The sequence below is a fragment of the Polistes canadensis genome, unplaced genomic scaffold (assembly GCF_001313835.1).
Source record: "Polistes canadensis isolate GaletaPanama2010 unplaced genomic scaffold, ASM131383v1 scaffold_0, whole genome shotgun sequence".
Lineage (NCBI taxonomy): Eukaryota > Metazoa > Arthropoda > Insecta > Hymenoptera > Vespidae > Polistes > Polistes canadensis.
The window spans coordinates 105,462-132,927 of record NW_014569547.1 but is presented as its reverse complement, the minus strand read 5'-3'; the positions used below and the strand labels follow the sequence as shown (position 1 = coordinate 132,927).

Sequence of the window (27,466 nt, the reverse complement as noted above, 5' to 3'; positions counted from 1 at the left end):
TTAAACGCACGTGGAATATGGGTATTGCCGTTATCGAGAACCCAACAACTACTACTCCTTTTCCACCCCCATCGTATCGTCTACCAGTACCAACCAACCCTCTCCGTGTCAAAGGACTTCGAAGAACGCCGGGACAAATACGTTTCGAGGCATGACGATCGCGCCATTTATTATTCACCGACTCGAAAGGGTCCGCCCTCCTCTCGCGTGTATCTATGCCCTCTCTTCTTCACCCTCTCTATACTTTCCGAACCACCATCACCCACCCACCCCCCTGGCACCTTCTCTCTTTCCTTCTATCACCCTCTCTTTCTATCTATCTATCTATGTGCGTGTACTTCGATCGTGGCAGGTAAACGTCCCCAACAACCTACCTAACGTTATACGTGCTGCGGACTTTACTTTAACGATTAGGTTCTCATTTTTTTCTCTTTCTCTTTCTCTTTCAATTCTTTCTTTTTTTTTATTCTATGTATGGGCTGGGTGTAGGTAGAAACTTCTATTAAGAAGTATACGGTATGAATCGTGTCTACTTTTGGGTTATATCTACGAGAGAGAAAGTGAACGAATAAATTAATATCAAGTTTTGATTATTTTAGGTATGATAGTCGTCAGTAAATATTACTATATAGATTTAGGTTAAATTTTGACGCGCGATGAAAGATAAGAGAGTAAAGTATTAATTATTTATTGTTCGATCATGACCAAATGAACGATATGAATAAAGGGGTTTATGAAAAAATCTTATTTTAAAAAAGAAAACAAACTTACGCTCTTTCTTTCCTTTTCTTTCTCTCTCTCTCTCGTAACTTTGGTAGAAATAGGAAAGTTGTTTTTTCTACTCCCCTACGATATTAAAGCAATTTTGAAGAATTCAGATAGGCGAAACGATCGATCGAAGAGCCGGCCCACTCTTTGTCGAGGGTGGACGCTTTTCGAATCTATGAGGGAATACACATTTGTAAACGCTCAACACATTGCGCTTCATTGTAACGATACTCTGGCTAACATTACACAAGTGGAAATGCTTAAACGATTGGGTTGCTCTCGATAGAACGAAATAACGAGTGGAAAATGTAATTTTCGACAGGTAACTTGATAACTCACTCACTCTGTCATTCTATCATTCTCTAACACTCACTCTCTCATTTTCTCTCTCTTTCTCTCTCTATCTCTCTCTTTTCAATTGCGTTTACTACTAAAACTTTGGCAATAAAAGTAACAATTGTTGAACGTGACTATTATCAAACTCTTTATGATCGTTGTTTATCCGTTTCAATTTCGATCGAATAAAATTAATACACCTACTGACGAGAGAGAGTATATTTTAAATAATTTTTCCAACGCGTTTGCCAACTAATTTGATACAACTGTGAGTACACGTTCTTTTTTTTTTTCTTTTTTCTCTCGTTTAACTCTAGATATATATTTACATATAAAAAAAAAATAATTAATACACCGACACATACCTTTTAAAAAATAATTTCCTACAATCAAAACGTACTCGTAATTATCAATATATAGTCTTGCATTTAAATATAATATTATATAAAACGTAAATTTCACAAAAAAAAAAAAAAATGATTCATTATAAAGTAATTTCTAAATGTTTTTGTTTCGCATTACATAGTCCCGTTTAACGATTCGTGCACGATAATATTATTTAACGTATATTAACCTAATATATTTTTGTGTTCACTTCTTTCTTTTTTTTTTCTCGTTTATTTACCACCACCACCACCACCACCACCACCACCACCACTACCACCACCACATTTGTTAGATCAAACAAAATGTGTGCTTCAATTAAGACCGACGTAAGTTTCTATTATTGGAGGACGTGCGAGAGCATGGCCACGCATAAATTATATTTGTGTACCTTAATGATTGGAACCTTGGAATACACACGCACACACGTTTCGCTCCCACGGAGAGTAAGAGAGTAAAAGTGAGTGAGTGAGTGAGTGTGAGAGGGATAGAGAGAGGAGTCACATACACACGCAGAGATTTACACAACTAGATAAGCACGCGTATAGGCGACTCGATTAATCAGGAACTCGGTATACGAGAGCGAATCGCGTGTGTTTGCATAGCCAAACACATAAGTTTTCCACTCGTTTGTGTATTCTACGTTTATATCTCTTTGGTGTATATAATCAAGGAGAAGGAAGAGAAGAAGAAGAAGAAGAAGAAGAAGAAGAAGAAGCAGAAGAAGAAGAAAAAGGAGCTAATTGGTGGAAGACATTTTAAGGTTCTCAATCTCTCTTATTACTATGTCTATGTCTCTCTCTCTCTCTTTCTGTCTTTCTTTCTTACACACTACCACTTTCTGTTACCATTCATCTATCTCTTTCTATTTCTCGACGTCTTACGATTTTAACTTTAATGCAGTTATTAACCAACGTCACTCAAAGTTCCGTTCCCGATGATGGGATAGTGGCGCTTAACTTTAGTTCGTAGTTTAATTATACGAAATGTTATTTGAGAGCGTCGAAGAGAGATTTGCCAAGGAAACGAGACAATATAATATCGACTAGAACGTTTTCTCGCAATTCTATATAATGATTATTAAACGTGCCCGAATATTGTATTCTTATTTTATTTATTTTTTTTTTTTTTTTTTTTTTTTTTTTAATAGCTTAAGAGGTACATTAGTTAGAATTTTGATATAATACTGCGAGACAGATGAAATTATCAGACGCGTCTGATATTAATTCGGGTATCTTTTAAAACAAATAAAATAAACAAATTGAATATTTATTTCTAAATTAATTATACATACACATCTGTGACACACATTTCTTCGTAATACAGTTATAAAAGAAAAAAAAAAAATGTAACATACCGTTTTTGAAAGTGATAAATTTATAATATCAAGACACCGAATTAATTGTTATAATTTGATATTATTTAAATAACGCGGGCGTATTTGATCACGTTTCAGTTTATTATTAACTTCAAAGGGAATATTTGTCGTCAGGAACTGTCGACATAAATATCCTCGCTATGACAAACGTGACACATATCCTTTTCCTTGAGACACCCAAAGCTATGAGCCAAGAAAGAAAAATAAAGAAAGAGCAAGAGAGAGAGAGTGAGTGAGAGAAAGATTCAAAGACTGCGAGGTGGTATAGTACTTACTTCTAGGCGTGTCTTTCTGTCGACGAGCATCACAAATCGTTTTCAACGTGTCGTTGTTTAAATATCTATGGGGTCAACGAAAGCCGTTAGCATTCTCAACATGACGAAAAAACCTTTTGCCAACGCGAGAGAAAACTCTATTACTTTGCTTGAAAAATTATTAACGAAGGTATATTGGAAAAATAATAAATACCATATGTGCTCGTGTTGTATGTAATATAACGTCAAAGAATCAATGAATTCATTTTTCAAATGCAACAAACAAAAGAATAAATTATACGTTATGCGTGTACGTTATACAATATATATGAAACACTTCCTCTGTCTCTTTTTTTTTCTATTTCTATTTCCTTTCACACCGATTGAAAACTTCTTGCTAGGACACACCGTGTATATATATATATATATATATATATATATATATATAGTATATGTACATATATGCTTTGTTTTTTAAAGGAAGGAAGTCAAAGAGCAAAGATAGATGACGTTTTAACTTGCAATCAAAAATAAAACGGATCTCGTAAACGACAATTGAAAATCTTATTAATGTTCTATCATTTACTTTGGATCTTGCAGAAAAAAGTAAAGAATTGATTGTTTTGAATTTCAATTTTTTAACATCAATGAGGTAAACGATTAGAAAACACGAATATTTCAATAAATGTTGAAACATTAGAATCGTTCAAATTAAAACAATGAATTTGATATTAGTATTTAACAAAGAGATTGATATTGATATTTCCGAAAAATATGAATCATTCGAATAAAATGCAAATAAAACGTAGAGATAGATTTTCTCATGCGATCCCCTTTTATTATATATTCTATATAATTGGAAATAAATAAATGATACGATCAAAACGAAAATGAAAATAAATTTTGGTTCTCCGTAAACGATAAATCAATCCCACCATCGAATATTATTTGTCATATGATTATTATACTATATAATCATAGAATATTATTAATTAAATATTATTAATATTTCACAAAAATGGGCCAAGAATATGGAACGTAACTATCCTGAAAATTTGATTCCGCGACGATCTAATTTATATTTGAATAAATTATAACTAACTCACACAACAACAATACTCTGTGATTATTCTAACGATTCTAATGAAATACTTCGATATTTTATATAATTGTTTTTTTTTCCATAAAATATTAAAAATTTCAATTAAGACGCTAATTAACGTTTCCCGCGATAATGTTAAAAACTATTCGACCACGTCCCGCTCTTTCTTTCCGAGTTTTCTCTCTCGTTAATGCGCGAGTTGGTTATCACAAAAAGCGCAAACTCGGCGAACTTTTCCTTCAATTACATAGTAGAATTACAATAATTAGAAGTAGACCAGCGAAACCAGCGATACACACATCCAAACACACACACACACACACATAAAAGAGAAAGAAAACCTAGAACATACATACACACATTTATATATAAACGTAGGTATATATCTACCTAAGAAATGACAAAGTAGGAAAAGGGATGTCGAATGTGCTGACCAAGGAGAGGAAATTTTAGGACCGGAAGTAGGTGAACGGTCAGGCAGGCAGTTCCATCAAAGGTGAAAGAGATCAAGACTGAAAATTTCGTTCTTTAACTCTGTGGTGGTGGTACACCTCTACTACCACTACCACCAAAATTCAACCCCCCAATCATCATCATCTACCTACATCCATCTAACGATGGTGACCTGAATTAAGCGTCTAATTGTGAGAACGACACGTGCGAAAACGGCCAGCAGTACTACCTATGGGCTCTTTAATGACCAAGAGAAAGGGTGATGGTTGTAATAAGTGAGTGGGTGTGGGTGGTAAGGGGAGATATGGAAGATAGGTTAGAGGTGAGAAGGTGGTGTGTGCCGTTGCCGGTGGTATTGGCAAGGGTAGAGGGTGGGGATGGGTGTGGGGATGGGGTGGGGGTGATGAGGAACGGGTGGAAGCAGCAATTAACTTCTCCTCGCGAGATTAGAGCGAGATATTACGAGATATCGAGCGACTTAACAGCAACACGCGAGAGACTTCAAAGGCAGTAATAAACTGCCTCTAATGAACCCCTTATCGCTCTCTAGGCACCCCCTCCTTCCAACCCTCCTGGCCCTTCTTTGACGACCTACCATCTACCGGTGGCGTACGTGTCCACCCTCTCTCACCTATTTCTTTCTCTCTCACTTTCTCTATATTTCACTTGCTCTACTCTACTACCTCAGCATGAACGCGATGCGGGCTGGAATCGAGTACTGAAAATATCGAGTCTATGTCTCTTTCTCTTTCTCTTTCTTTCCCTTTTTCTTTTCTCTCTCTCTCTCTCTCTTGTGTCGCTATCGGTTTAACTTTTTCTTTCTCGTCTTCTTTTGTACACGACTTGTCACGAGGCTCGTGATAAGGCACTATTACCACATCGATCCGTTCGTCGTTCACTTGGGCACCACAACAACGACGACGACTAACGCGGAAAACTCTTCTCGCTTCATCATCGCGTGCTAAACTTCTATTATGTTCTCCCGTTGTAAATATTTTTCTTAATAAGGGCGCGAAAAAGTAGCATTAGAGGTACTGATCGTTCGCCCGTCACAGTCTCGACGTTGTATCATCTTGGACTCGAGTTTGGTTACTTAGTTTTTTTTTTTTTTTATCTGTGTATGAGGGTGGAGGGGAGGTTAAATGGGGTAAGGAAAGTGTTGTTAGTATCTTTAACTCTTTTATCATATTTTATTGGCAATATTGTTCGATGGTATTGTTACATCTAACGGAGAATTCTTTTTTTGTGTGTGTGCTTTTTTTTTTTATACAAGACTTCATCAAGTTTTTCTTAATAAGATATGAAATAAATATGAAGACTTATTATATGTCGTATTTCATGATCACTAACGAGAAATTAATGATTGGTGGATAAAATGAAAGGTTGTATCAAGAGATCCGTTAAATCGGATAGAATCGAAAGGTTTGGTCAATAAGAAGGTAGTTTGAGAACATGATGATTTATCAATTGATCCAATAAATGATACGATGAAAGAATGTAATTGAAATTTAACGAGCACGAAAGTTAGTTACTTAATTCATTTCTAGTTAACGATGATTTAAAAAACTAACCAATGTTACATTTTAAAAAAGTGATTAGAAAGGTACGAAATAAAACGAAAAGAAAAAAACAAAGATAAATTCGATCATAAGTTTCTATATACTTTATAACGTTAAATATATTATTATTATTTTATTATATAACGAGATAACAAGTGCAATATATTATGTTTAATCGTAATAATTATATATATTTTAAATTGTTTCATTTCTAATCTACCATCATTTTTAACGATTAAACAATAAACTAATCGTACAATCAAAAATTATAAATAATAATGAAACATTTGTATAGTTTATTGACTAACTGTCATATTGCATCTGGTTGAAATCTTCCTAACGTACGTTTCGCGAGACTACGAAATGGACATGATCAACGTAGAAGATATTTAGATGCGATATAAAGTTGCATTACGTAGAAAAATGAAGATGCAAAGACGGAGAGAGAGAGAGAGAGAGAGAAATGGAGACAGACAAACAGACAGACAGACAGACAGACAGACATAGAGGAAGAATCGCAGTTTTACCAAGTACAATTGTAACATGTGCTACACCACGATTTAACGAATGCGATCAGATGGTGCGATAAGCGACACGAATTACCCTTATCTGTCGTGAAAAGAGTAATGGAGCACTGACGAATCGATATTCGCCCTACAGTGACTACCGATGTGGTAGTTCTCTTTCTTGTTTCTGGTATTGCTTTGAATCGCATCGTTGGCTATCGGTTATATAAAGTACGCAAAATATTCACAAGCGTGTTATTGAAATGAAATTGATAAAATCATAAAAGAATTTAGCAAAAAAAGGGTTAAAAGAAAAAGAAGAAAAAAAAAAAAGATATACATTTCGATTTATGTTATGTTACTACAACACGTTGGCACGTTTGTTTCAATCGAGTTCGCGAGTAATCTATAATAGATAACAAACAACGGCATTTAATTAAAATAAAATATAATCATTGACGGATCTCTAACAAATGTCTATAATTTGATAAGCTCATTTTTAACGATAACACGATATTTCCTTTTACTTTTATCAATACAACGGATTCGTAGAGAACATGCGAGAGTTGCGTAAACGATTTTTCGTCCATTTATAAAATAAAAAATAAAAATAAAGAGAGAAAGAAAAAAGAAAAAAAAAGAAAAAAAGGCATCGATTATTGGACGACGGGCCCACCCCCCCCCCGGCCCGTACAACGACGACGTCCATCTCTCCTTCTTTCGTAAGCATTCATTTTTTTTGTTTCTCTACCGGCTATCGTTTTGTCAGTGTCAAAAATGATTTATGATTACCAACCCCCTCCCCTTTCATTCTTCTGAAAAAAAAGAAAGATCGGATAAAAAGAATTAAAAAAAAATACAAACGAACACAAAAAAACAAACCGCAATATAATGTTTGTATTTCCACAAATGCCTTTTAAAATTATTATTATTATTACCGGATGCGGGATACGAATTAACTAGATAGAAGGACATCGTTATATTTGGTTGCACTTATGGCAAGATACTTGACTGTTGAATCATCGAGTATGTAGGAACTTGTAATTTACAATTTGAGTTCTAAGTAAATAACGACTTACTTTTAATTAAAAAAAAAAAAAAAGAAAAAGAAAAAAAAACAGAAAGAGAAGAATTAAGATTTACGTTTGATAAACACGCATATCGTTACGATCATTCGTTACTCAACGTTTTGACAGAAAGAGAGAGAGGGAGAGAGAGAGAGAAACAGAGAGACGACCAAACAAAGAAGTTATTCTTAGTTGTAACGTTAAGTGTTTCATCGAACTTGACGATGTGGGCGAAGATTTACGTTGCTTTAATACTTTAGCCGTTAATGGGATTACAGGGAATACCTTTCCTTCATCCTTTACTCTACCTCCATTCTCATTCCTTCTCCCTTATTCTATGTCTTTCTTCCTTTACATTCTAAAGGGTTAGGAATTCGTGCGAAGAACTTTGCTCGCGATGTCTTCCTACCGGTGTGTCTGTCCCCTGTGCGCTCGTGTAAGCAAGAAGAGACGACATTTCCACTACGACAACGACAACGACAACGACAACACACGACAACTACGAAAGGATAGTATACAAGTAGGAAAGAGATAGAGAAATATATATATATATATATATATAAGCGTTAGAAGAGACGCACCCTGTCGCCGCGCTCCGTCAAGCCCAATCATGTTGATTCAACAAAGTACCCACCTACCAAATTGCTGGAATTTGGTATTCGGCCAGAAGCTGAAGGAGGACGGCGCGACGGGGAGAATGCTAGAGGGTATGGTAACCAAGAGAGAGAGTAACAGAGACAGATAGAGAAATAGAGTGAGAGAGTAAGTGTGAGAGAGAGAGAGAGAGAGAGAGAGAGAGAGAGGAACCTGAAACGGTCTGATTGCACATCTAGGCCAAACCAGCACAACGACGACGTCGCTCCAGCGGAAAGCCGGGCGATGATTGGCCGCTCTCCTCGCTCCGAAATCCACCGTCAATCCCTTCGACCCTCTCTCTCTCTCTCTCTCTCTCTCTCTCTTTTCCCTTCACACTCACTCTTTCATCCGAAACCCGATGGCGCTGCTCTCTCAGGCTCACTCCGTGCGAGAAGCACGGCAGGAGGGGGTGGACGTGAAGAGGGTGGGGATGATTGGACGCATCTCGGTGATTGTGGTACCATCCCTGCACCTCACCCTGGTCCACCACACACAGTCACCAACCCCTTCCAGATATTTCTCTTACTCTCTCTCTCTCTCTCTCTCTCTCTTTCCCTATCTATCTATCTATCTCTCTCTCTCTCTCTCTCTTTCCCTATCTATCTATCTCTCTCTCTCTCTCTCTCTCTCTTTCCCTATCTATCTATCTATCTCTCTCTTTCGTTCTCTTCCTATACGGCGCATCCTCTCCGCACGCGGTGGTCTACCCTCCCCCTTACTCCTGGCGCAGCCACCCCCTACTACACGCCTGTAAATCGAGTTTACCCTCTTGCCGTGGCTCAGCCCTTCAATCAAACTGATTGAAACATTCCTTGAATCCAAAAGAAACGAACCGCCGACGCTGTACCCACCCCACCCCCCTCCTCCTCCTACGCTCCGTTCTCCTTCATCCCCATTTACCATCCTTCACGTTTTCTACCTTCTACTACTCCTCCTCCTCCTCCTCCTCTTCTTCTTCTTCTTCTCCTTCTTCTTCTCTCTCTCTCTCTCTCTCTCTCTCTCTCTCTCTCTCTCTCTCTATTTCATTCTTTTATCATCTATCTCTATCTTCTACTCTCTTCACCGATCGACTGTTCTCTATTTCTCCGTTTTCTTCCCCTTTTTCTTCTTTTTCTTCTCTTTTCTTTTTGCAAATTGTCGATCTTTTTTTCTTCTCCCACTTTGCGAACGCCTCTCTTTATTCGTCCACACCCCCCTCCCCTACCCCCTCACCATCCTATACGTCTCTTCTCGCACGTACTACACACACACACTCATACACACACAGAGGACATACATACACATTTTCTATTCGCATAGTATTCTTTTTCTCTCTGTTTCTTTGTGTCTTCTTCTTATTCCTGTACGAGGCCCGATTTCGATACCTCGTCAACACCGTCAACAGCACGTAACACATCGACGATGTTCTCTGCTAGCATCGTCTTCAGTGCAACGAGAGAGAGAGAGAGATTTGGTGCTGCATTTTTTGTGTCCTCTTTATCTTGATTTTCATCAAGGAGTCGCAATTTCCGCGACATGTTTGACTTTCTCCAATCTTGTTTATGCATGTTTGTATCCATCGTCCAGGAGGAGTTCCCCACATTCGTTTTTCATCTAAATAAGTTTTTCCATTCTTGAACGGCAAACGGGAGGAAAGTTTTCTCTCTTTTTTTCTATTTCTTCCTCTTTCGCAAATACTGATTATCGAACTGTAATGGACGCATTATACTTTTTATTTTATTTTCTTTTTTTTTTTTTAAATAAAATAATACTTTATGGGGGAGAATTTAGAGTATTCATCGAAATCATTATCATTCGAGGAACAATTTGGGAAGTTATATAATATATATATATATATATTTGTATATTGGTATATATTTGTTGAAATGAGACAGTGTAATTTCCGTCACGATTTCAAAACAACCTATACCTTCGAACGAACGGCTACGAATAATCATTATATTGTACCTGCTCGAAATTCGATTTATCGAAGCAATGTTCCCATGAACATTAGCTGGATGGACGTCTGGAGATGTTCTATGATCAAATATTGATACTACGTTAGACCAAATCGTTCCACTATGCCAACAGATTAGAACGTACGTGCACAATGCCCGTGAGTCGTATTGAGAATGTATATACATACCCACTTCGAATATATGAACGCAACTTATGAAAGAGTCGTCAAACTATTTTCGGTAGACTCGAGAAATGTTTAAAATTAGCAAGAATCATCCTAATACTACTACCACCTACCTGACGTCTATTTATTGAGAAATCTATTTTCTAATTCAATTTCTCAATTTATTTGTTTTAGTTAGGAGAATAGTAAAATACATATAGGTATAACAAAAATATTACAGAAATAATTTTATTCTAATAAAACACCATGAATATATACAAAAAGTCTAAGAATTAGATTGAGTCATAATATGAATTATTCCCATACTTATTAAATAATGTTGATTTAGGCTGTCTTAATTTAACATTTATAAGTCGTCGTTCCTCGAAATCAACAAAAGAGGTTTTTAAAATACTAATTGCAGTTGCAACATCTGGATTCTGAAAGGAAACATATGTGACCGGCCATTTTTACAGTCCCCATATTCTGATCCGCGGTAAATACGAATACCTGGGACGGTAAATACGTCTGCTGACGTGACACGTGTGCTCGACGCGGCCGCAGTAAGAGACGGGGAAAGAGGGAGAAAGAGGGAGAGAGAGAGAGAGAGAGAGAGAGAGAGAAACAGAGAAAGAGAGAGAGAGAAAGCAAGAGACTGGTTGTTCTTCCGAGGAACGTTGCATTACGCCATATTGGCACCAGTTCGTGCTTATTCGTACGGGAATATTCAGACAAATAGATGGTCGAATATGTATGTATATTCATTGTAATCTCAACAACACAATGTCTCTTAAAAATAAGAGAGAAAACATTGGAAATAAAACGTTGAATACTCAAGTTCTCTCGATGCGAGAAATGGACAAAAGTGCGGTAAGGAAAATTACGAGGACGACGAGGACGACGACGAAACAACGAGGAGATAAAGTGTCAGTCATTTCAATGATTCGATACATATCTTATTGTCGGAAGAAGAAGTATTGCGTATAAGTTACTGGTAGACAGAATCGTTTAGAAAATTCATAGTAGTATATCTGTTCGAACGATCGGACGAGATTTAATATTTAATCGGTCGATACGTAAAAGAAACGGCCGTCGAATAAAAATCAAATGTATTCATTACCTTACGTGTGCACTAGCACGCAACCGAACACACATACAATGATAATACGGTTGAGGTAAATATATGTCCTTAAGATAGAAAGAGAGAAAAGACAGGTTGTGTCAATCTATTTTCGTGTGCCGACTAAGTTCAACGTCTGTTTCTCATTAAATTGCGCTCTGACCTCGAATCTCTCTAAATTTGGAACGGTCCTCGTGGATTAGGTACATATTCATTCGTCCCGGCCAGTTTCTGGACGTTTTCAATTTTCTATCGAACAAACAGATATAGATTTAATATAGAAAGTTAGGTAAAAAAAAGAATATTTCTCGGAGATACGGTTAAGGTTTACCGTTATTATCGGGACCAACGTTACAACCATGTGTTACTATACTACTACTACTATTATTACTACTACTACTATTCGGCCATTTTCGATTTGATTTCTTACGTGTACAACGAGATGCGAAAAATATACAAAATTGTTCGATTTATTTTACAGTCCTTTTTTTTTTTTCTTTTACTCGATTTCTGACGGAAATCCGATATCCGCGTTGTATTCGCGTAGGTTTCCTATTTTTGCTTTTCGTTGTTGTTGCTGTTGCTGTTCCTGTTATGTTACTATCGAAGCAAATAACTCGTGATTCAACAAACCGACATCGGTTAACTTTCGATTTGGTGGAATAATCCATTTTCTTTAATTTCCGCGTATCGTTCTCGAATATCGATGTGTATTACCTTCTCTCTTCCATCTTATCGCTCTTCAAATGTTGCTACGTTCGATTACCTAGCCTCACTATCTTTTTCTCGTCGCACGACTTTTATCGTAATTAATACTTTATCTTAATTAACACACTACGCATTATCTATACCAACACGGTTTCTCTTAAATTTTTCTTTCCTTATTTTTTTCTTTTTTTCTTTTCGTCTTTCATTCGATTCAAACATTTTTTCATCTCACGAGTGACGATATCGAGTCACAAGTTTTATCTTTAATCTTATTACTGCACGTTGCATTCCCTGCATCGTTCCTCGGCAAACGTTTATCATCATATTATATCCTGTAACTCTTCTGTGAGATATATTCGATATTGTTTTCTCTTAAAAGTTATCCTTAACGTATTTAGTACGTTTCTAGATAATCTCATTCAGTTCAATGTCAATTCTCAAACATATTTCTCAAGTGTTTCGATTTATCATCCAATCAGTATTATAAGATTACGTCGAGTTTTGTTTAACTTTTCTTTTTTTTTTTTAATTAATTAATTAATACCTTGTTCACACATATACATCTAAACGTCAGCCAACGATGTTTTTAAATTTCTTACAATTTTTGCATGTGTAATATTAATTATGATTGTAGTAAGTATTCTAAGTTCGAATGATCCAAGAAGATCGATAAAGGCCAAATTTTCAATTGTGTGCTAATATAATTGATTGTATTGAAAAACAAAGAAAAATATAAAATATCTATAACTTACCTTCTGTAGTCGGTCTTACAGAGGATCATGCCGCTTCTGGTGTAGCAAGAGTGGCCGAGTTCCGCTAGGGTCGCATTACAGTATGTGCACTTCAAACAGCCATTATGCCAATAGCGATCCATCGCGAGTAACAGCCATCTTTCGACTATCTGACCGCCACAACCCGCGCATAACTGAGTGCTCGTTGGTACACTTGGACCGCCTTCTTGCTGCAGAACAACAAGAAGAAGAAATTTCTTATTACTTTTGGGTGCAGTCATGTAAATTCATAAATTACTCTAACGTTAAACGATATTCTTAATAAGAGATGGAGGAGGAGGAGGAGGAGAAGGAAGAAGAAGAGGAAGAGGAGGAGGAGTTTCGTTTACCGATAAGAAACGAAATTTCATTGCTACGCGTGCACAACCTTCGTTTCGAGAGACAAGTTACACGAGTTTCCAAGTATTTTAATTAAGTTACCTACGTGGGGGACAAAAAATGAGTTTTATCCGAAATATTCGACAGCACGTTTTGCATCGATCTTTGTATCTATGGTTACACATACATACACACACACACACATACAAGTACATTTCTTAAATTTTGGAAGAATCGTTGGATCATCTGAATGAGCACCACTGCGGACGGAGGGAAGGAGGAAGGCTAACGGATGGTTACCCATTCTTCTCGTGTCCAACTACGCAGTGGTACTCCGCACACTTTGGTTAAGACGATACCTACTAACTTTACTCTTTCTAAATTGATCAACCATATTTTTTTTTTCAACCTTCCTTTTACTTTTTTATTATTATTTTTTTCTTTTTTATTTTTAACGCATGCACGACAAACTGGAACCCATCGCGTGGCACCTGCGCGCGAGCGTGCGAGCGAGCGAGCGAGCACAATGCACGATTAAACAACGAGATTACATCTCGGTTAATCGAATATACAATCTGAACGTACGAAATATCTCGTGAAGTTTTATAATATGTTACGAAATTATTCGAAATAAAAAGTGACGTGGTCTTTTTTTTTTATAATCGTCCAACATTATAACAAACAAAATCAGTTAACGTAAATCGAATTACACGTTAGATATCGTAAAGCGCGAAAAAACAAAAACAAAAAGTTATTAAAACTTTCTATAAAAAGCTCGTTTAAAAAAGAATAAATAATGAAATTCATGGAATATAATAGTATAATAGTAGATCGATTGACGAAAATGACGTTGGTAACACAAACACAAACACAAACACACATACACACAGAATGAGAGAAAGAGAGAGAGTTTGTCACGCGGGTCAAGTCTAGCGTGGGTTCGTAAGTAAAACGTGAGAAAGTTCAAGGCGTGCCTCCCTGCCTGCTGCCTTCTTTGCATTAATGCAACCGCCTCTGACAAAAAATGTCCTTGCAGCACACGAAGTTGGTTCAAGCAATAATTTATTAGCCTGGAATGTCTCTTATACCGTCGTCGTCGTCGTCGTCGTTGTCGTCGTCGTCGTCGTCGTCGAGAGAGTATAACGCGCCTTGAGAAACTATTGTCGCCAGCACCAAGTCAATTTCCGTGATGCAACCTTTTCTTTCTCTCTCTCTCTCTCTTTTACTCGTGAACAACGCGCTCTTGTGCGCTCGCTCGCGCGCGCAACAGCGCACAATCTTACTACTCTCTTACTTACTTACTTACTATTTCTCTCTTTCTCTCTCTCTTTCTGTATCTCACTATCTTTGTCTTTCTACTCGTGGTCCCCTGTACGTAACTCGTTCCATCCCGCGCACTTAATTAAGCCTCTTTCGTCGTTGAGATTTTATCGAGACGGCGAAACGAGGCGCTACTAAGTAAAGCTACGAACAATTGCATAAACATAAGATCTCATGGCACCGTTGCGGAAACTTTGGCCTGCGCGACAGGAAAGTGCGCGGTGTGCGCGGTTCACGGCGAGAGTTTAAGAATTTAAGAAATGAAAGAAAATAAGAATAAAAAGACTGAAAGAATAAGAGATTGTGGATATAGAAGCGAGTTTCCGATATATATGTGTGTTACTTATTTTATATTTGAAAATTGTAACTTTAACATGTGTTTCCTTAAATCAATTCTCAATTGGAATAAACAAATTGAAAGGACACATTTTTAAATGTACGAACTTTTTTTTTACTTGTTAGCAGTATTGCTATAGGAATATATAATTGAATTTTCGATTATACGGAAATGAATTACACTTTCGAGAGACTTTCACTTTTATTTATTATATTCTTATTTATTTATTTATTTATTTATTTAATCTCGCATTAATATGAAATATGTTAATTGTGCAGACACAATGTGTCAGGTATATATCAGGTATTATTTGTTGTGCGAGACGACGCACGTTCCTTGAGAGCGTTTTGTCGAGCGTTCACGAGGCCCGCGGGAGAGTCTTATCTCTGAAACCGGTCGAGCCTAACGAAACAAAACGAGGATTTGTGCGGAAAAAGGTCCAATAGAAACGATCCTCCTTCTCCTCCTTCGACCACCAAGTCTTCTCTCTCTCTCTCTCTCTCTCTCTCTCTCTCTCTCTTTCTCTCTCTCTTTCTGTCTCGAGTGCCGTTCGGTACAAAAAGGATCTTTTCTGTCAATTTCATTTTTTACCAAAAATATATTGCTTGTTTTCCTGCCGAGTCTTTGTTTCAAATTAACAATTTTCTAAAAAAAAAAACTTGAAATTGTTTTAGAAAAAGTTTTGAAAAAATAAATCTCGGACCTTTGTATTTTTAATAATTAGCACGGGTGAGTATGGGCAACTTTATCTTCATTTTCGAAACGAACATAAATTTAGTAAAGACGAAAAATGAACGATAGCGTGTAAAGCCCTCTCTCTCTTTCTCTCTCTCTCTCTCTCTCTCTCTCTCTCTCTCTTTAGGTAGTTGTCAGTTTTCTGCCGTCGCTAGACGATCCGCATAGAATATTTGTTCAACAATTAGTATTAAAATAATAATAATTCTTACAATTTTGTCTGCTGGAAAACACTTGATTTGATTCATCCGCGAAGGTATGGCGCTGTAATGATGCGCGTGAACCTCCATGATATCTTCCAAACGATAATTACACGGAAAGAAACAAAAGTAGTTTTGTATTCGTTCGAAACGGTATCAACACAAATTTAAAAGCAACCCAACACGCATTTAAACGCACTCTTTTTGCTTTCCTTCAAATTTTATCTCCACTATTCCGTTGAAACGGTTTCAACAAAGGGCACTCGGCGTTATCGTTTGCACGTATCCTATCCGTGAACTCCGAAGAGGTGTGGTGCACAAAAATAATAATAATAAAGAGAAACTAAAAAAAATTAAAAAAAAAACTAAAAAAAAAGAAATAAAATAAAACGAGAAGAAACTGGACGAGAAACAACACACAAAGAGAGCGAAGAAAAATATCGAAATAATCGCACCGACAGGTGAAACACACCGTGGGTTCGTTCCGTAGGTGTCTTCAAACGTTAACCGTAGAACCTCAGGAATTTCACGGCTGTGAAATATAGGCACTAAAAGGGAAAGAAGATAAACGGAGTTAGGTAACTAGTGTGGAACGGAGTACGGAGAGAGGATGATGATGCCGTAGTGTCTTGGAAAAAAGGAGTTTGTGTTCGTGATATATCCAAGAGTGTCGCGAACAAAGATTGCGAGAGAGAGAGAGAATGAAGGAAGGAAAGAAACCAAGAAGGTACGAACCAGTTCCGACCGAAGTCAGAACTCAACTGACTGGTCTGACGATGCTTTGGGCCCCTCTCTTTCTCTCTCTCTCTCTCTCTCTCTCTCTCTTACACTCTTACACATATATATATATATATATATATATATATATATATATATAACGTGTATATATATATATATATTACACGTACACAAACTCTCTTCTCTGTATTTCTCTCCCTCTTAACAGAATGTAAGAGAGCGTTGGGGCCCTGGGTTCAGGTACCCTGAGAAGGCAAGACGGGCCGGTGTGGTGGGGGGAATAAAAAGGCGAGCCTAGAAAGGACCTAACTAAGGCTGAAAGAGGGGACGGTAACAGCGGTCCGCGGAAGACCGTGGGGTAGAGTGGGGTGAGGTGGGGCGGGGTGGGGAATAAAGGGAAGAGAGAAAGAAAGGAAGAGAGGGGGCACTCTGTAGCCTTCCTTCCCTTGGCATCCCCTCTGCCCTTATTCAATTATGTTTCTCCATGGTAAATGCTCATATTGTTACGTTTGTCAATGGCGAGCTAAGTGAGGATCACATAGACGGATAATGCATCGTGAATTCTAACTTCACGACCCTTCACCTTTATCTATCTTCTTTTTACCTTGTCTTCCTTGACCGTTTTTCTTTCCTCTCTCTCTCTCTATGCGCTTGTCTTTTCTTTCGATATTTTTTTTCTATTTTTTCTTTTCTTTTTTTTTCAAAAAAACTTCCTTGGTTAAATCTCGTGAAGGCACCTGTATAACTGTGTATGCATCATAATATACCTTAGAGAAATTTTTCGTTTCAGGGGTTGTGAACGACGTGGCATGGATCAAGCAAGCAAGCAAGCGATGTGCTGCTGATGGTGTTTATTACTGACTTCGATGGATGTCATGGGAGAAACAACCTAGGGATAGATGTCAGGTGGTCTCCTCACTTTTGTGATACTCTAGGATCAGGAGAAACATTTTGCTATTTAGAGTCGAGGTCAATAAAGTTGATTTCATGAAACTTTAGAATGATATTGCTTGAATATTAATTGGAATATCAAAGTTTTATGGAAACGGTGAACAATTTTTTCTCTTTGTTTCATCCTCAAATAACTGCTTTTAATCAAGAGGTTTTTCTTTTTTTTTTTTTACCCCTTCCCAATATTTTACGTACAAATAAAATTTGTTTTGTAAATTAAATTTTTATTAGGTGTGCAATATTTCGAGTAAAATGGGTTTTTATTATTTCGAAAGTAATTAAACAAATTCGGTATTACATACTGGGAATGATTGAGGAATCGCGTTGTGCTGCGAATAGTTTTTTTTTTTTTTTTTTTTTTTTTTTATGACGATAGAAAGTATCTTTCGCAATAAAGATCCGCACATTGATTATTAAATGGATAGTGCGATACTAGTTTCAAATACTTCCGCTTAAAAGAGACTTTCTCCCATGGTCATTCTCGCGCAACGGATGAACATAGAAAGTAGAGTTTGATCGCATTCAAACGTGAAAACCGTTCGTTGCGTGTTGCGTTATTAACGATAAGAAACCATTCTAAAAATGAACACATCTTTATCTCTATTGTAAAATCTAGACCACGTTAACTTAATTAACTGGACGACAAAAAATATATATATATATATTATTTTCGAGCAAATCTTATCGAAATAACATCGGTAAAAACAACAGATGTACATTTGTCAATGAGTATCCTGACGGTGATCTTAACGAGCGAAACGAAATAATTGCTTTTTCTTGCTTTTAACTACAATTTCAAGCGCGAATACATTATTAAACTAACAAAGTTCTGTGTTGTTATAACGTTGAGAAAATAAGAAGAAAAAGAAGTCTCGTAAAAGAGTTAAATAGAATATACAATGTTTTCTTGAAATGCTTTTATCGGATGATGACATTTATTTTAAAGACCTTAACACAGATAAGTGCTAACGAGACTAATGTTTAAACTTAACTAAGGCACGTGTACTGTCAAGTGTTCTAGATGCAATATACACAATAGCATATACATTTATTATTATCATCATCATCAATATCTATATATCCTTGGTACATAAATAGAATTCAACTGGGTAGATCATCATATTGCACGCGATATTCATTTTGGTTATATAAAACAAGGGTTATCTTACCTTAAGCGTACAGTTGTTATTGTGATTGACTGGTGGGTAAGCAGGATGACCTGGTAGATGGGGATGAGGATGTCCCGGATGGTGCGGATGGTCGGTCATCATACTACCGGCTCCATGATGATGTCCATTGGCACCCATACCTTGGCCAGCTTGTAAAGAGCCATAGGGAGTAGCCGGGTCCGTGGAAACTCCATGGGGTGGTGAATGTGGACTCGGGAGGTCCGGGGTTGTTGTGGTGCCTCCACCACCGCCACCACCACCTCCACCGCCGCCACCATTCGCTCCATAGCCGTGGTGAGGCCCACCGGGCCCTGTATGGTGTGGACTGCTTGACAAAGACGAGTGGTGGGGGTAGGCTGCGGGGTGGCCCGGGTGGTGGGGGTTCATACCAGCGGTTAGAGCGCTCGCCAGCTTGACCGATGAGAGGTGGGCCCAAGGAGCCCACCGACAGCTTGTCACGACGAAAAACAAAAGCTTTTGGGCCCTACCTCTCGCTCTCTTGCTCTCTGTCTCTCTGTTTCTCTCTCTCTCTCTCTCTCTCTCTTTCTTTCGGTTTTCCTTTTTCTTTTGAACTTTTGTTTTATTATTTTATCTTGCTCCCGCCGCTAACCCCTTCGCGGACCTTACTGAGGTCCGACTATACGAAAACCGGTTCTCTTCTTCCGGTTCTCTTGGACTAACTGAAACAAGAAAGATGGTAGTCGTATTAGGAAAAAAATGTTACGTTCTTTTTTCTTTTTGGTTATTTTTCTGTAACAATTATTAATTCGTATAGTATAAATCTTTTACCAATGGGAAATATATCGTGCCAACACATCTATATATATATATATATATATCTCGTTCAAATTTAATTCTTTTTTTTGTTACCCCGTAGGTTTGTGCGACGGATCGTAGGCGTGTCAAGATCAAAGGCCTAATTTTCCGGCTGTTAATTTTGCGCTCGGATCAAAAACTCAAAACGGGAAAAAGGAAAAAAACGGAATCAAAAAAAAGAAACACAAAAAACGAAAAAAAAAAAAAAAAGAAATAAAATAAAATATAAAAGAAGAAAGAAACGAGAGAAAGCTTCTAAAACCATCGGTCAGTGTTAACGGCTGAACGCGCATCTCTTTTTTCCCAATCAAATTCGACCGATCGCGATGATGGGGTTGTAGTTTGGGGTCCGAATGGGGGCTGCAGCAGTGGCGGCGGCAACGGGTGGGTGGGGGGTCGAGGTGGTGGTGGTTGAACTGAATATGTGGATCGAGGATATGGCTCGAGGGGTTGGAGTATAGTGTGGTTGGATGACGGAGTTCGAAAACGAAGCGTCGCATTGTCACGTCGGCGAACAAAGCTCGTTCTAATTACTCTCCTTTATGATCTTTTCCGGCATCCCCATACAGTCGAATTTCCTCGGCCAACGTGGCGGCCCACGTGTGCTTATATTCTACTATTCCTACGTAAAATGATCGCGTTACCTCGTTATACTTCGTTATCGTTCGCAGTGTAACCGTAAGAGACCGTATAACCAAACCCAAGTGCCCCTTTTCCTCTAACGAATTAACGAAATGATGATTCTCGGGAGTACAGAGTAGAATATTATCGGTTCACAGAAAATAGAAAGGAAGTCATTGTTTTGCATCTAGATTTGATGAAAATGGAATTATTGTACAAGAAGAACAAAAAAAAAGAAATGTCCAACGTTTGCGAATAAGTTTTTCTCCTATTTTTTTGTCGAACATTATTATCATTATCATTCTAAAACGTACATTTTCTCGGATTTAGTTGGAACCCTAGAATGATGATAGATTATTGGTTTCAAATCGTACAACGAAGAAAGATCGCAACACGAAATTGTTGCAATCTTTAACGTAAACATCGAAACGTTCTCTTATTCTATCTACAATTCGAATAAACGTATATACATGTAGAACTGCATAGTATATGTAATCGTATTAACTCGTAAAACTTAAAACTGAAGTAAAAAATATGATAGAAAATTTGTAAATACTTGTTCATTTTATACTAGTCACTACGAATGATTACTACACACACACACACACACATATAGATTTTTCTATAAAATATTAACGATAAATTTTTACAGGCTAAAAGAATTATAACGGACAAAGCATCGTTAAGTCTTCGAAGCGAAATGCAAACACATGGAAACTCCATGAAAAGCGGAATTACTCGGCAAGGGACGGACAAAAAGAAACAGAGAGTGTGCGAGAGAGAGAGAGAGAAAAGTGAAACGTATAGAGGAAGGAGGGAGGGGGTTGGAAAGGGCCATTAGAATTCGAGAAACGACCGGGTCCCTTCGTTAAGAAAGCGTGAAACCCGCGTGAATCCCTCTACTAGGACACGCCCAGTTTAATTAACAATAATCGTCCTTTTTTCCCCAGTAAACGCAGCGGGGTCATTCGTTCGTTGTGTGCCCCACGATCGGCATGTTGCGTATCGTCCGAAAACTTGTGCGTGTCTTTTCCTTTAAAGATAACGAGCACCTTATTCTTCTTCTACTTCTTCTCCCTCGGTTTTTTCTCTCTTCCATATATATCTTTCTTTCTTCTTTTTCATTTTTTTTTTTTCTTTTTCCTACCGACACCGGGGCTCTTTATTTCAAACGCCTTGTCAAAAAATACGAGCTACATAACGGTTTTCTCCTTCTCGCTCTCTTACTCTCTTACTCTCTCTCTCTTTCTCTATCTTTATCTCTTTCTTTTATTCTCAAGCTCTATATCTATCCATAACTCGAGAGCGTGCACACATACCACCTGCCAGCTGCTGCTGCTGCATCCAATTAAGCCTCGCAGCGTTATGCGCTAATTTCACTGTTAATTGTTAACCGTTCATTATTAATTACTCGTTCGCCTTATCGGAACATCTGCACGGGCAGGCTTCATTGGACGCCTTTTGCGTTGACAAGAGAGAGACAGAATGAGTGAGCGAAATACGTAGATAAAGTGAAAGAGGGAATGAGAGATAGAGAAAGAGAGCTTATTTTATTACTCATAAATGAATGTATTACGTTGGTAATACTGTCGGTGATACAACGAGGATGGATATTGCAAGAAAAGACCGGAATGGAGAAACAGAGATAGAAACTAAGGTTGTTGGGTACGGTACGGTAGGGTAAAGGGGGCTCAGGGGCTCAGGGGGAAAGGGAAGGCAAAGAGAAGGATATTAATTAGAGAGAGAAATGTATTTTCCGCGTATTAATACCTACCTGTTTTGTTCTTTGCGTCTGAATCATTACGCAGATTGCCGCGTAGCAACGATATTAATCCAGAAGTAGCGGATATTTCATATATAACGAGGCCATGTGCCTGAGTCCGTTATAACCTGTCGCGACGAGAGAGAACACACACATACACATACGTGTCTCGAATCTTGCGCAAAGATCCCTTTTCTTTCAGAATCCAAATGATGGATAATGATGGAACTCTTTTTCTTTCTTTCTTTCTTTCTTTCTTTTCTTCTTCTTCTTCTTTTTTACCCTTTCTTTTTACATTTACACAATATCTACAATAGTAAAAACAGTTAACCTAGTTATTCTTTTAATTAGATTTTTATCTGGATAAGATGTCGGGATTATATTAAATATACGATTTGAATGATGAATAATTCTTAGGATATATATATATATATATATATATATATATATATATATGTATAATTATCTCCAGTCGCCATCTTGAAACGCTACGAGACTGTTACAAATGTATAACAACGGGATTTCTCTCTCTTCCTGAGTAGGAAGGATTAAATGAAAAGAATCTAACAGAATATATATTGTACTAAAGATAGAGAGAGAGAGGGAGAAAAAAAAAAAGCGGCTAGAACAAAAAGTTATTCTTCACATCGACGCGACGATGTATACGACGATGTAAAAAAGAAACAAATAAGTAGGAAACGAAAAAAACGCACGCGCACGCAAGATATCCACGTAATATTCCACACAAAAAAAAAAAATAGAAAAGTCTGCGTAGTGAGCCCCAGAAATTTAATTAGTTTTTAAACAACTAAAAGAAGATTATACGTTTTCATTGAAAAAAAACAAACAAAAAAAAAGAAAAAAAAAGAACGTTCGTTCACAACAAAACAGAGAGATATCTCTTAATCGGTTATCAATAAAGTCCAATAAAAGTTGGCGTTTCCTCGGTACAAATTTCATACCTCGGACACGTTTATTGTTCGTCAATAGCACGATTGAAAAAGAAATAATATCCATAGAGAAAGAGAGAGAGAGAGAGAGAGAGAGAGAGAGATAGAAAGATAGACAGAAAAATACGGAAATAGAGAAGAAGATGAGAGAGAATTCAGCATGGATCCGAACAAATTTACGATCTATGAATCCCCCTGCTGTCCCTCCTCTTCTACCAACCAACCCACCTTCTCTCGATTGCACGAGAATTTCGTGCGAGAGAGCTTTTGCGGAAGTGCGACGGTCGGGCGATAACAAGATGAAAACGAGGGGATACACCGGTAATTACTGAAATGATAATGACGAGGAGAACGACGACGACACTGTTTGCCCCCCCGTTTACCCTGCTACCCTTCTGCCATCCTCTCCTCCTCCTCGTCGTCGTCGTAGTCGTCGTAGTCATAGTCGTCGGCAATGATAGAGAAGGATAACGATATCAGTAGGAAGAAAAGGAGAGAAAGAGAGAGAGAAGGTGAGTAGGGTGAATGAGGGCTGGAGGTGGGGTGGGGGGTGGAGAGAGGCAGAGGAAAGGGGAGAAGATGGGAGGGTTGGGAGGGTTGGGAGGGAGAGCACGATCGGCTGCGATAGGGATAATTAACGATCACAATCGTACGAAAATGAGAACGGGGCGAGTGCGACGGTGACGATAACGAGCGGTCCAGCGATCTTATTAGCGATAAGCGACGATAACGAGGGCGCCTCGTTCCATACGATAACGACGGCGTTCCGGTGCTTGTAACAGTTGGAAAGGAACTCCGTCTAAAGATTGATACCGACGGCCCGGAACTCGTTTTCGATGCTAAACGCTGGTGCTGCCGCTGTTGGTGCTGGTGCTGGTGCTGGTGGTGGTTCAACGTCGTCTTCTTCGACGACTATGCTTCCCTACTGTCCTTCGAATTGCAACGTAATCTTTACTTCTTCTTCTTCTTCTTCTTACTTTTTACTTTTCTTAGTTACTTTTACTTTATTTTTTTTCTTGGTTTCTTATTATTATCTCTTTTGTTCTCTTGTTAAACAAGCACCCGTTCTCATCTAAGAATAAAATGTGTTGTTCTTCTTTCCTCGTTAATTAATTCAACGAATATGTATATGTATATATATATATTTAGTATGAAGTACGATTGATTTAGATTTGATTGTTAGATTTGTTTGCTATTCGATAAGGATCTTGATATGATCGAATGAATCAGGTGATACTTTTATCAGAGTATATACTCGTATGATGATACTTATAAGAGATAGACAACATATATTATTATTATTATGATTGTTCTATCGACTAAAATAAAAAAATCGTCGATGGAAGAAAACACTTTGAATATTACTTTCTATTTATTTGTAATGCATATCAAAAATTCGAGAGATTAATATCTTAAATCTTGATATTATATTATATAATAAATTATCGAAAACCAATTCCATTTTAATGATATAATTACGAATACGTTTGGAATAATAATATAAGTATAAATAGTGTGTTTGGTTAAATATGTTTTACGATTCGTATAATAAGGCCCCGAACGGGGAAAAGAAAAAAAAACAAAAAAGGTATGAGGCGTCGAACGTAGGGAAGAAGATCATCGGTGTCATGCGAACGTATAATTTCGAACGTCTCGCGCGAGTCCGCGCCAGGGATGGTCTTTGTTCGTAGAAAAGACTCAAGATAAGTCTGGTGGTACCTACAAAACATTACTACGTATATATATATATATATATATATATAAGTTTTCTATATATATGTATATATAGACTCGAAGGGAATGCTCCGGTAATGACGGTCAAGAGTCGGTACCCTCCCCCTAGCCACCTCTTCTTCTCAAGCAATAATTTTCCCCAGGGAATGGTTCAGGCATTCCTGTGCAACTGGCCGGCAACAATAAAATAAAGCATTTGTATCTTGTCATAATGCTTTTCCTTCCTTCCTTCCTTCCTTCCTTCCTTCCTTCCTTCCTTCTCTTGTAACTACGAATACTCTCAGAGAGGATGCTGGAAGATTTGCTTTCCGTAATAAACGTTGTTTCGTGGACGAGCCGGTAGAAAATATCATCGAACTCTCATCATTCGAAGAAGAAACAAAGTATATATATATATATATGAGAGAAAGAGAAAACGAAAGAGAAAGGAAGAAGATCTGGTGCAGAAAAGAGTAGGGTCCCACTTGGAGATGCAAAGAAAAAAAAAGAAAAAATGTAAAAAAATTGAAGATAGAAGATAGGCCCGATTCTGAAGAGAGACAAAACTCGGCAAAGGTATGTAATGATAACCTGTGCTGCCAAGTTATAATAACCTAGAGAGAGAGAGAGAGAGAGATACTAGTAAGACAAGTTTGAAAATAATCTAATTATTGGTATAAATGATTATAGTAATTAGAAATAAAGAGAGAAGGAAAAACATAGAGATAAATAGATAGATAGATAGAGAAGAAGAAGAAAAAGATGGTTTTGATTTTTGGTCTTGGTTGCCTCGTGGACCAACTATTACAGGTATAACTTAGGAGGGCGTACAAATGAAAAGGCATACACACTATCTCTCTTTCTTTGTTGCGGCCCTCTTTTTCGTGGAACCGGCATGCCCGCGAGAGAAAAGGAGGTGGAGATTACGATGAGAGGAAAGAGAAAGGGAGAGAGTGAGAGTGAGAGAGTGAGTGAGAGAGAAGTGGATAGGGAGGATCATCGGGTGGCCGCGTTTCTGGTATGCAATTACGTAGAGAGGAACCCCGACAGCCGGAAGAATCGGTCCGTAACGTTCCTCGTGTATGCAACAAGTACGACGCGATAGCTCTTTGCCCTTGAGGATCACTTAATGACGCCGCTCGTAGCAGATACATTTATTAGCTGCGTTCCGTTGGGTGTTCTTTATGATTGTCTTTCTTTTTTTTTTTTGTTTTGTTTCGCGTGTGTGTGTGTGTGTTTTTTTTTTAAATTTTGCTACGTTACCTTACTCGGCAGGTATCGTAGTTAGTGATTCATATGATGAATATTCTCCTCGTTCTATGGGTTTTAATATTTTTCCTCTCTTACGTTTATCCATTTGAAATGAATATCTCTTCTTTTTTTTGATTATACGTATCGAAGATAAATCGAACTTTAATTTCTTCCCCTTTTCTTTTGTAGAAATGTATTTAATTGCATTTGACTTATATATACAGGTATCGTGATAATTACGATTAATTGTCGCGAACAATGTATAATTTAAGTAGAAAAAGTATAAGCTTAAAGGTATGATCGTTTTAATAAGGGGGTGGGGTGGGGGTAGAGAGAGAGGTTAAGAAAAAAAGAAAAAAAAATAAACCTGTACAGGTTTTAACATTTAAAAGGGGGAATCGATTTAAGGCCGTCGTTTAGAAGGCCTCGGTGGTTATGAGCTCATAGAAGATACAGCAGAATGCCCTTAGACCCTTAATACGTATTTAATTAAGCGTGGCATAGCTGAACGAAGAGAGTGTAAGAAGGATGTTGGTGTAAGAGGTAGTAGGGATATATCGAGAAAGAGAAAGAGAGAATGAGAAGGAAAACGGGGTGAAAGGGGTCGGGTTTATAGTGGATATCAGTAGAGGGTGCCATAACTCTTCCGCCTCCAGCAGAGCCAACTTCACCGGCACTTATGCGTGCACCTACCGCTATGGAATTTCATCCTCGCCGTTGCGACATAAATCTCCGTCGCATTAATGCCCCGTACGTAGGGTAAGGCCCGTACTACAGCAGCAACAGCAACAGAAGCAACCAACAGAGGCTTCCTGCGTTTCGGTGTGACGGTCTCCTAATAATAATATTTTCTATCTCATTCACATTCTCTATTTTACACTTGTTCCGCGATCTATGAGATTTTGTCCTTCGAACGTGAAACAATTCAATCATTTTTTGTTTATTCTGAGAGAGAGAGAGAGGGAGAGAGAGAGAAACAATTTATATTGATTACTTCTAATACCTTTGATCAAAGCTAGCTAACACGTTAATACCTTAACTCGTTAGGATTGTGTAATACTTCATACTTAACAAGATATTTTATCGTTTGAGAAATATTTTGTAATAATTGTTTATCTATATAAATAAAAATTATTGTGATTATTCATTTAATTATTTATTAAATGACAATATATAAATATGGTGTACTAATGATAATCCTTCAATTGATATAAATTCATGGTATAATATTTATAACGTAATAAATTTAAAGGTTGTTTAACATTGTCATAAGAGCGCGTGTCAAGTTGTTTTCTTTAACAAGAGTTTAAGAAATATTATTATTCCTTCGGAGGGGGGGGGGGTGACACATACAATTCGTAGAGGAAGATGGAATTTTCTTGGTGTCTCATTCGTTCGTTTAAGAGAACAAGAATAAGAAGA

The 27,466-nt window shown here is 37.6% G+C and overlaps 1 protein-coding gene across 1 annotated transcript in view; it reads right to left on the bottom strand.

The window, feature by feature from the left end:
* The window catches only part of LOC106783879 (thyroid receptor-interacting protein 6), a 107,714-nt gene that overhangs the window by 32,519 nt on the left and 47,729 nt on the right, over positions 1-27,466 (bottom strand). The window contains exons 2-3 of the mRNA XM_014742874.1: positions 18,932-19,611; positions 13,125-13,333 (exon numbers count right to left, since the gene is read on the bottom strand). Of these exons, the coding sequence (XP_014598360.1) occupies positions 13,125-13,333; positions 18,932-19,318 (596 nt within the window). The 5' untranslated portion in view covers positions 19,319-19,611. The remainder of the gene's footprint in view (positions 1-13,124; positions 13,334-18,931; positions 19,612-27,466) is intronic.